Source organism: Saccostrea echinata, unplaced genomic scaffold (genome assembly GCF_033153115.1).
Source record: "Saccostrea echinata isolate AGI-Se365-2 ecotype Australia unplaced genomic scaffold, CSIRO_AGI_Sech_v1 ptg000072l, whole genome shotgun sequence".
Taxonomy (NCBI): domain Eukaryota; kingdom Metazoa; phylum Mollusca; class Bivalvia; order Ostreida; family Ostreidae; genus Saccostrea; species Saccostrea echinata.
This window is the reverse complement of record NW_026889821.1, coordinates 2736382-2748530: the sequence shown is the minus strand read 5'-3', so window position 1 is coordinate 2748530 and position 12149 is coordinate 2736382. Positions and strand designations below refer to the sequence as shown.

General features: G+C 32.1%; 1 protein-coding gene across 1 annotated transcript; it reads left to right on the top strand.

Moving 5' to 3' along the window:
- Positions 1-128: 128 nt before the first annotated feature.
- LOC133176264 (uncharacterized) lies at positions 129-2500 on the top strand. The gene is made up of 2 exons (XM_061311413.1): positions 129-1975; positions 2384-2500. The coding sequence occupies exons 1-2, from the start codon at positions 215-217 to the stop codon at positions 2498-2500; spliced, it is 1878 nt and encodes a 625-aa protein (XP_061167397.1). The 5' UTR covers positions 129-214.
- Positions 2501-12149: the final 9649 nt, after the last annotated feature.

Sequence of the window (12149 nt, the reverse complement as noted above, 5' to 3'; positions counted from 1 at the left end):
TGACGTTTTTTCTCAGAAGATTTTATCAAAATATTTGTGTAGTGTATATGAATACTCGAGTAAAAAACTAAATTATTTGGAAAATCATGGAATAAACAAAGATTTTTTTTTTGATATTCCTGAAGAAAACTGTTTGATAGCTAAATATTCGCGATTATTAGTATTTGGACTTTATCTAGCATGTAGAGCACTTGGAAATGACGAAAGAAATGAAATGGCTGATCGTTTTGGAAAAAAGAACAAAGAATTGGATACATTCTTAGTGGAAGAAATAGAATTACAATGGTCTTCTCTAGCAGATTGCTTAAATGTAACAGAAAACGAATTGTTAAAACTTCAAACATGCATATTAAAAAGGTTTTCAGATCTGAAGAGGATTGACTTAGGAGAAAAGAACTCGGAATGCATTAAAATTATTTCCGACGTTTTTGCAAATCGATATACCCTCATTGACGAGCAAATAAGAACACACACAGCGGAGTTAAGGAAAAGTGAATCATTTGAACACCTGGAAGTCTATCTAGATGAGACCGAATGTGATATGAATACTACAATACTTCGGCGGACTTTAAGTCCCCCGTCAGTAGAATGTTTATTAGGGGAAATAACCATAAAGAGATACGAAGAAAAATATCCCTTTCTCTACCACCTTCTTTCTCGACTACACATTTTGCGACTTTTACAACTACTTCAACCAATTTTGAAATGGCAAAAGGCAATTGGGGTGTTTGGAAAGTATATTTTACGAAAATGTGAATGTAGGACCTTGACAGTGTCAGGATTTATAGACGAAAAATGTTCTAAATCTGATTTCCGTAAAGTAAAATATATCTTTCAGGATTTTATGGAAAATTGGAATGAAATATTTTCTGGAAATAATGTAGACATCCTTCACACAGTGGAACCAAATATAAAACCATTATTAGCAAAACCTGATGAAAAAATCGGCATGTTTATGATCATTGACCAGTCTTCGCAATTATTACTTGTGCTTAAAGCGTTAATAAAAATACAAAACAATTTCCTAGAGGACGTTATCAGTATAGCACGTACATCTAAGTGTTTACCCCTTTCATTTCTTGAAAACCCGAAAACATCCCAATTCCATCATATATCACTTTTTGAACTCCAAGATCGTGATATTTTGCCCCATTCGTTTCCAAAGGACGCTCTGTTATTTTGTCAAAGAAGTGTAAAAGATCCGTCTGTCCGTGTAATATATGATTTTCCGAAAATAGAATCAGAGGTTTCTGTTGAGTATTTGACAAACGCAAAGTTTATCTCCTTTAAGGAGCAAAGCTTGTTGATTCAGTTTAAAGACGATATATCTCAAAACACTATCCTCTTGCTTAAAGCACTATATCAAATGTTCAACCAAACAGGTACTGATAAACAGAGACTCGATAAAATTAGAAAAATGCTTTCAGAAAATGAATTGGACAAAAATAGTAAACTTTTGACCGTTCTAGGCATTGTGGCGGCAATGGAGCCCCATGAAGAAATTAAAAAAAAAAATTGTGTTCCAATGATTGATTATTTTAAAGAATATGAATTCGAATTCGCTCTCACGAATTTTGAGCACGCCATTCCCGCAGATGCGCAATTGGGAGATCTAGTTTTCATCTACGAAACTTTGGAAGAATTTAATGGAGAGAGAGTAATTATATCTTTGGAAGAAGCATATCGAACAAAGTTATCAAACAAAGTAATCCAGGAGTTGAATTTAGTAGATCAGGCAAGAACAAGTTGGGAAAAAATATTAGTTGGCATAAAACTATTTGCTCATAGATTTATATGGAACAATGCATCTTCGTTAAGCACAGAAACAAGATTACAAGACTATATGATAGACGATAGCTTTTGGTCGGTTCGCATTTCAAATGATGAAAAAATTGGACTAACAATGAGAATGCCAGAAAATATTCGGGTTCGCCATATATGCCATTTGTTCAGCATTCTGCAGTCTGAACTAAAGGTGAGAAAAATATATCTCTTTGCAATGTCATATATTATATCGAGGATTTTATCCTTTTTAAATCAACTGATTCAGAAATTGACATCTCATCTGCCTATTTTGACATCAACATTATTTTATTTGACAAAAAAATTTCAAAGTAGGTCAGTACACACTGTGATAAGTCATTCAAAATTTATAAAAAGGATCAAATTTACAGCCAAAGAAATAAAAAGAAAGAAAAAAATAAATGGGAGGGATGTATCCTTTAATACAAGAGTGGCTAAATCATATTTTCTAAAAATAAAATCTAAAAGAAATATTCTTTAAAAAAAAAAAAGAAACATGTCTAAATCACAGATTTGAATCTTCTGCAAATTTTATGTTTTAATGCTAAAATGCTACTATAAATTGCTTTTTATTTTCAAGAATGAAACCACGATTACAAAAGAAATTGTTGAAGAGAGACATAAACTGAGCATTGCGGCAAAAGCAAAGTCAAGGCAACTCAAAAGCAGAAAACGCCTAACAGTTGGAAAATCATAATCTCCACTGAAAATGTTTTCTTTTTATTCGAAAGTTTTCTTAATTTGTACTCGTATGTATTAAAACCTTAGCAAATTTGCAAAATACCTTAATGTTGAGTAATACAGGAGATTGTTAACAAAATTAATTCAAAGTGAAAAAAAAATATATTTATATCACAGGTATTTTGCATGTACTCAAAGAATTTTTAGTCTGAGTTTGATTTTTCCAAACAATGCATTTGTACTAGCAAATATTTTTTTTTTCAATATATTGAAATAACGTTGACGTTGTTAAACTCTTTTATATTATGTAACATTTTTAAATGTTTTCCTATTATGTCACAAATGTTTTGTTTTAATATACACTGAAGAATGCTGAATCGCGGTTAAGGTCAGAAGACACGTTCCTCGAAAATGTACAATTTCCCCACGAATTTGTCATTGAAGTTTTGCTAGTTAAACGTGTTTCCTCACCAAAATTGGGGTTCCTTACCAGGCTTTGGGCAGGATACCAGAGTGGGATATTCCTTATATAATCCTTATGGGTAATCTTTTGAATTGCCAATGTCACAATTTTTAGTGTACTTATCTTTTTAAAAACATATTGAATTCAATTTAGAAATCAAAAGAGAATGGATAATTTTTTATGTAATACCAAGAGAAACGAAACATATGTTTGAGGAACGTGTCGTCTGACCTTAACCCCCGGAAAACGTTATAACATATCTCCATAATCCTCATTTGCTACTCATTATAGATCCAGCTCGAGATTTAATGACATTGGTTGCTAAGCAAACATAAACAAGGTAGCGTAATTCATAACGTCATGGATTATTTGAATAAATTTTAACAATTTAGATTTTTTTAAAATCTAAAAATGCTATATAAGGGTGAATTAAAAAATCATGACCGGCAAAATTTATTTTTTGGTAAAAGTCAACTCACCAGGACAAATTATTCAATTTTAACATCATATAGTATAAACATTTTCCAAAATGACAATAGAATTGACAAGTGCATAAAAAAAAAAAAGCTGCAGAATTTTTATTAATGGAACTTCTTGTGTCAAGAAGAAAATATCACTACATTATAAAAGACTTCTTGTCATAAAATTAAAAAAGAAGAAGTGTGTGGGTTTTTTTTTATCTTTCAGGCTTGTATCAGGGATGTAAATTATTAACCTTCAAACCTTGATTGAGGTTTTTCTCTTGTATTTATGAAAAAAATTGCTTTTTGATTGTTATTGGACATTAATTGTCCTAATTACGCTATCTTGAAAGAAATAAGACGCAATGGTTTCTCCAAAATTGTCTTTTGGTCAATTTAGTCAAATATTCCACCTACCCCCCCCCCCCCCAAAAAAAAAATAAAGAAGTTAGAAAATTTCCTTATAAGAACTGGATTTAAAAGTGATCCTATTTGGCCTTATTTGTTGCACTCCTGACATCTGGTATGTTTTTCTTAAATTAAACATTGTTTCAAAAATTTTACACTCTACATCTCATTAAAATTTGGCATATGCTGTACACTTTATTTATGATCATGTGTGCGTTACTACATGTAGTTTAAGAGCTATTCTCTGTAACCACTTAAACTTCTTTGCCACATATGGTCATCGATTTTGATGAAGCTTTGCCCATTATTACAACTTGACACCAGAAACATATACCAAATAAAATTTGATTGCTATGTGTCTTGGTTGCAATGGTAACAACTGGAAAAGTTTAAAAAATCGAGATTTTCAGCTACTTGGAATCTTTATTTAGCCTTAATAAAGACTAAAAAAACATATGAAGTATTCTCACAAAAACATGGCACCTTGTTGCCACTTATGCTTTAAAGAAACTATTTAGAATAAATCTCTAAGTAAGTGGTAACCATGGATACATTTGGAATTCATTTTAAATGCAGAAAAGTGATCAATATTCACCAAAGATAGGTGTAACATGATCAAACTTGATCAACAACTCAAGAAAACAATAATAATATTTGACCTTAAGCAATTAGGTATTGGCAATATTTTTCTAAAAGCAGCTTTTATGGATGCCATGGTATCACAATGTAGTCAAACAAAATTTGTTGCTAAGTTTTGGTTTATGCTATTATCCTAGGGAAAAAAATTGAAATTTAAGACTTGCAAATGTACATCGTTAGGAACTTGTAACGCAGATAACAGGAAAAATTGAGATTAATTACTTCTTTGCAGTGTAACCATGTGAACAATATACCAGTGGTTTAAAGTGATATTTTTTTGTTGCGTTAGGAATTAAGTTTCTTTTAATTAAGAAACATTTTATTAGAATCACCTTGAATAGTACTTATCTGATAGAACTAGAGTTGAAAATATATCATATATTGGTAAAGTTTGATGAAGAATATAAAACTGTGGCTATGGTTACCAAGAAGGTAAAATGTTCGATTTTGTTCACTTTATAGCAATATTAAACTCCATGTGGTAGCTTCCTGTATCCAGTTATTGTGTGGTAGTCAAAATTGAAAGTAAGGTTAATTGTTCATAAATATATAGAAATGTGCTTTATAAAAAGGTAGGATCATATTAAAGGATACAGAGAGTAAATTTTAAATCCCTTTGCTGTATAAAACCATGACAACGATTGCCAACCAATAAGAAGTATCACATTTCTCGTCCTTGATATGTGTTACAAGGATCTTTATTTATTAATTGGTTAGATTTCAATTTATAATTGCTTTTATTTTTGAGTGTATGGCACAATAAAAATGAATGAATCAAATTATTTCTTTTGAATACTTTGTTTCCATGGTAACGTGTATAACAGTTGATTTCCCAAATACGTTTATCATGCATTTAAGATATCAGGCCTTCAGCTTTTGTAAACAGTCATTGCTTCTTGTTTGTACTGCTGCAAACGTTAACTATGGGACTCTGAACATGGGACTATGATGATATTTCATTATCTGTGTTTTTTTCTGTTTTTTCCTTACATAAGCATTGAACAGAATTACAATATGACCGCTATGCAAATTAGCAAAATGTTCACCATTTCTCTACATGGTATTACTATTCGTTGTTGAATTTTTTTTCTCAATTACGGAAAGTTTTTCATATATTCTTGACTTCAAAATAAGCTTATATGCGTATGTAATATATATATTTTTTCAAAATATATGTTTAGTGATGTTTTCTGTGAATGGACTTAAAATGTACAAAAATGGGTGTTATCTGTTGATACACATAATAAATTCATATGCAATTAGTATCAAGCAACATCGAGTTATGATGAATATTTTCAATATTTATAGTCAAATACTTCATGTTTAAAAAGCATAAATCTTTGATTTGAACAAACTTGAATCTACTTCACCTGAGGATATATTGGTCTAAGTGGGCCATAATGAAAGTCGTATACATGTGTTTAAAAGAAAAATTGTTTGATTTTTTTTTCTTATTGACAAGAGTGCCAAAATTAGTCAGATGAATATGTCAGCATCTTCGCGTACTGCAGAATTAGATTTGTTCAAATCACGGCCATTAAGGTTAAAATAGGGCCGAAATAGGACGTCAGCGATGGATTCTGAATATGTAAAGAAAACAAGAGTCTTTTCATGAAGAACCTTACAAGTGTTGCAATTAGTCAGGTACCTTCATTGTACTGTACACGGAAATCTTTTTATCAACCACAGCAGGGTCACAATTAAACTGGCATCTTCATTTTAATCATGGTCCCGGGGTCTAGAAGAGAATCGCAATTGAGAGTCAACAATTGATATGAAAATATATATTAGTTTTGAAGAAATATTTAAAATGTCTTTTTCGGGAATAGCCGTCAGTAAAATTTAATGTTAGTCATTTTCAAATGCAAAAATCTACAGGTAAAAAAAAATAAAGTTCGTTCTAAAAAGCTAGAGATTCGGAGGGAGTGACAACATTTAAAACTGGAATAAAAGACAAAACATGAAATTAAAAGATTCCTCATGTAGTGTGGATTAAGATATTATTACCCTAAGGGATATGATAGACCTGCAATAGAAATCAAAGGTGATAAAGGAATAGAAGGTTAAAGGAATATATTTAAGAACATTAAGTATACCATTAGTCATCTTGTTGTGTGAGCATTTTCATGAAGTATGAGCTGTGATTCATGGACTAGGGCTTGCCAAAGTAGAGAATCGAAGTTACAAATAGTCATGTGTAGGATAATTAAACTTAAAATAACTGAACCTTCATAGGTCATATTGACATCCAACCATCTCCATGTGATGTAGAATAATCGTTGTAGTCAACAGGGGCTAGAGTAAGGCCACAATAAAAGGTCAAAGTTTGATAAATGAAATAATAGAAAAAATTATATAATTATGATAAGCTTCTTTAAAAGCTGGGTCATAAGTATGACGACGTGGCTGAAAATTGGTAACGTAAAAGGAGAAACTGTTAACTATATTATTTTTCAAAATACTAGGAGCAGGCACCTTCTTTTATAATTTAAGAAAACAAGGCACTTAGAGATCTAATGGCATGCAACTAATTAAATTTCCAACAGGGGAATCTACATCGTTTTTAAAACTGGGAAGAGAAGTGTCTTCCCATATAGCCAAAATTTTTATAAAATTTTTCATGCTAACAAAGACGACTACAATTCTTTAAAAAAAAAAATCAGCTATAATTATGTAAGTATATTAAATTTGTAATTTTATAATATGTTATTTAACTACGTTTGTGATTGCTAAATATAAAAATAATGCACTATAAAGTTTATGGGATGTATGTTCCATAACTGAGCCCATCTACAGGTATCCTTCTGTCTTCAATAATTCAGAATTGAGAAAAGAATTAGATGGATTACAGTATGCACAGGCTCTAGCTGACAAAGCAGGTAACAATAATGTTTTTCTTTGTAAGGCTCATTAATATAAATGTATTTTATCGATATCCAACTTATAGTTCCCTTCTAAGTTCTTCATAATCTTTTTGATATTCATAATTTTTGATATTCCCAACAATCAAATTAGATTTGAATTATCATACATATATACTGGATTCCTAAATTACATTTAAATCCTTACAAACAAAGAACAATAGCGGGTTGTAGTAAATGTTCTTCCAAGCCTCTTTCTCACCAAAATATTAAACAGTACTGAAGGAAAACTTCAGGGTTACTGTGCAACAAATATACTCGAAAAAGTTGTGATAATCAGATGTGGATACTTAAAAACCTCCAAGAAACTTTTCAAAATTGAAATCACGAATTTTACCAACATTAAAAGCATCCGACTTTTCAACACTTTATTCAACCATAACAAACATACATGTATATAAATCAAGGACCAGGCTTTTTAAAACCATACCAACTACTTTTTCAAGAAAAATAGATCTCATAGATTAATATATACATTTGTGGTATCTCTCTATTATATAAACATACAGAGAGCAAATATCTTCATACCTGTAAGAAGTTTTTCGAAGGTCATAGGTCATTACGTGACCTAATCACACAGCGCAGTAATATCTACATAAAAAGGCTTACTCTACTTAGCAATATAGCATGTTTTTCATGCATAAAAATGTACAAAATACCCAAGTGAAATAATTATAATTTTATGTACAATGTAAACGAGTAATTAATACAGTTCTTGATCGATTTTACATAGAGAATAGAAAACTACATGTTATAAATTTCATGTCTGAGCTGCATAGTCTCAACGTTTACTCTTGTTTTTCTTGTAGACCTCTGAATGCTATATTTTTTTTTATTAAACTTTACTCACAATAAATTTGAAAATCTGTTGGAAAATATCAATGTAATGCAATCACGCCACAAACAGCTGACAAACACTGCATTTCGGAAGTTCGGTAGGCACAACTCCATCATCGAGATCGTTGTCTTAGCAATGTAAGCTGTCGCCTGTGTCCCCGTGTCAACGTCATAATAAATATGCCTTATTGAAATCGTAGATTTTATGTTTCTGATCAAATTTTAAACTTGATTCCAAGTCAACTGGTCCGGACAAGTGTCTCCATCCTTCCCTTTCCTCCAACTTTTTATTATCAAACATCGGACGTGTTTCTTGTGTTTTTTTTAAACATCGAATATGGGTTTTTACGAATACAAAAATTCCCGGACACCAATATGCTCACCATAATTGATCACAAGCAGCCTTTCACAGAATATTCCCATCAAAACAGAATCCTTTGCCAGATGAATTTGAAGCGTAACCACTTTTCAAGCCGATTTACACCTTGCGTAATTTGTCAAAATCTATTATCTATTTGACGAACAGTTAGTGCAATATTTATATTCGATTATATTCGATTGTCCGTCTCAAATGTATATATAAGTAATAAATAACAAGTTTAAAAACTTCACTGGGAAATGAAGTAGGTCGGTACGTGATCAAATCTTCTGAGAAGGCCTTCGGCCTTCACAGGATTTGATCACGTGACCGACCCAGAGAAGTTTTTAAACTTGTTATATATTTCTTAAATATTTGGTAAGGCATTTTGACTATGTATCATTTTAAAAAATATTATTTTAAAAAATAAAATTAAGGTAAATATGGAATGTGCAAATATTCAAGTAGATAAATGATTCTTTAAAAAGACTTATGTACATATTTTACGAGATTGGTCAAGTGGTTTTGATGTCTAGGCAGTTTTGTTACTTTGGCACAGATTTCTTTGATAGTTATTTTGATAGTTTACGAGAATGAACCCTGGAAAAAAGCATTTTTTTTAAATAGATAACTTTTAATAGATACAATCTTATTTTCAAAATGTGCAAGATGAAAAAATTTTATAATTAAATATTCAAGATAAATAAAAACCATGCGAAGAAAAGGAACCAAAATTTTGATGTCTAGTCTGATTTTTTACGCATTCATTTTTAATTTTATAATATAACGTTAAAAATAACTTTTTGCGCATTTGACTTTTCAAGGAAATGAATTAAATCCTGTCATCGGCAGAAAGAATTAAAATTGATAAAGATAAGAAAAAAAAAACGGAAGAGGAGAGAACAGAAACTTAGGAGTTATAAAAGACATCAATACAGAAAGAGCACAAAATCTACCAAAACATATAGTAAGACTGCAAGTATTAAACAGAGAGCATACAATGAGAAAAACAACAACAACATTAAATAGCACGAGAAAAAGAAATAAAGCGAAAGAGAAGAGAATACATCTGTCTTCGAAAATGTGAAAGCAATCATCTCCCGTAAAACAAAAAAGAAATAAAGATGCAACCGCAAGTTTGAAAATATTGACATCTACTGTAAATGGTCAAAATTTGTCAAATAAAAAAAGAAGCCGTTAAAAATCGGGCAGACAAGCTAGGCGTTAAAACCAAAACAATACTTAAAGGTCAAAGGACAAGAACGCAAGTTTTACACTCTGAAAGTTCGTCGTTTCTTTATACCGCTCGAAAAACAAGGTCTGATTCCTTAACTGAGGAAACAAAAAAAAAAATTGTCTTTAACTTCTGGCTACAGGAAAGTAGTAGTAGACCGACGAATAATAAAAACGACATTAAAGTTCGACTTGATCCAAGACTATTATTCGTCACACCCGTGCCATAAATCAGAGATTACTCAGGCTGAAGTTTTCCAAGACTTCCAACACAAATATCCGGAAATTAAGATAGGATAAATAGCATTTGAAAAATGCAAACCCTACTTCGTACGTACAGCATGTTACAAAGATAAATTAACTTGTGGTTGTCGCCAACATGTTGAAATGCGCTCTTTATTTAAAAGCTGTATGCAGTTTCGCAAAAAAGTATTAGCCGGACAAGTTACATGTAATAGTCAAGTTAAAGTATACACATCATTGTCCGAATTAGTAGATGATATTTTACTTTATGCTAATACACATCAGAATAAAATGTGTTTAAATCGCGAATGCGATGGATGTGGTGTTGAAAAATTATTTTTTTCCCATATCTAGAGGACTTAGGTGATAGTGATACTCAGATATCGTGGGAAAGACACGAGTGCAAAGATGTGAAAAACAAGAGGCCCATGGACCATATCGCTCACCTGAGCACTGTGGCTAGTCAGTTCAGTATTGAAAAGCTTTAATGCAAAAATGGTTCCGACCTACTGTATAACCCTAAAAAGGGACGGGGGTATGATTTGAAAAAAATTGAATCTACACTAACTAAAGATGCTTACATATTTCTTTTCTGTGACATTTTTTTCCCTACAAGTTTGAACTTACATTATGGTCCCACCCTATCCCCCAGGGGTCATGGTTTGAACAGATCTGAATCTACACTATCTGAGGATGCTTCCATATAATTATGACCAATCATAGTTTTGCTGTTCTTGAGAAGATTAAAAAAAATTTCCTATGTATTCCTATGCATAACTTTAATCATCAACCCCAGGAGGTCATGATTATTTTAAACATTAATCTACACTACCTTAGGATACTTCCGAATAGTCAATAACCAATCATTGCTTTACTGTTCTTGAGAAGATTTTTTCTATCTATCAATATTGATCGTCCATTGTGGCCTTACCCTACTCTCGGGGGTCATGATTTGAACAAACTTGAATCTACTCCACCTGAGGATTTTTCCATATAGATATGACTAATCATGGCTTTGCTGTTCTTGAGAAAATTAAAAAAAAAATCCTATATACTTCTATGTAAAACTTTGATCGTGCATTGTGGCTCAACCCTACCCCAAGGGATCATGATTTGAACAAACTTGAATCTACACCACCTGAGGATGCTTCCACATAAATATGACAGACCATGGCTTTGCTGTTCTTGGAAAGAAGATTTTTAAATTTTTGTCTTATATACTCCTATGTAAAACCTTGATCGTGCTTTGTTGCCCAACCCTACCCCAGGGGGTCATGATTTGAACAAACTTGAATTTACACCAACTGAGGATGCTTCCACATAGATATGACCAATCATGGCTTTGCTGTTCTTGAGAAGAAGATTTTTAAAGATTTTTCCTATAAATTCCTATGTAAAACTTTTATCATCCATTGTGGCTCCACCCTACCCTCGGGGGTCATAATTTGAAGAATTTAGAATTTACACTATCTGAAGATGATTCTACATGAGTTTCATCTTTCCTGGCCCAGTGGTTCTTGGGAACATTTTTAAAAGATGCCATTTATTTTTCACTAATTTGTCACTATCTCCCCTTGGAAGAGGGCGTAGCCCTTCATTTGAAGATATTTGAATTCCCTTTACCCAAGGATACTCTTTGCCAGGTTTGGTTGAAATTGGCCCAGTAGTTCTGGAGAAGAAGATGACGTTGTGAAAAGTTTACAACGACGACGACGACAACGACGACAGACAACGGACACATTTCGATTAGAAAAGTTCACTTGAGCCTTCGGCTCAGGTGAGCTAAAATGGAGATAAGACTAGAGCAGAGCTCGTTGCAAAGCAACGAGTAGGTCTTCCGTCGGAGCTCCGGACAGGACGAAGTGACCTTGAGTCAAGGTCATGCAACATTCTAAGGTTATAAGCAATCTTGTAAGGGGTATCAACTTGTAATGTTTCAACAGTAGAAAGACAGTAAAGGATTGTCCCCTGTCAGTGACCTTGAACTTGTCCAAATGACCTTGCATCAGCCTTGACTCACTCTGTAGCTTGTTAAAAGCAAACCACATAATATGTTACGACTTAAAAAGTTCACACGTATTCTTTCAGACTATTCATCCAAA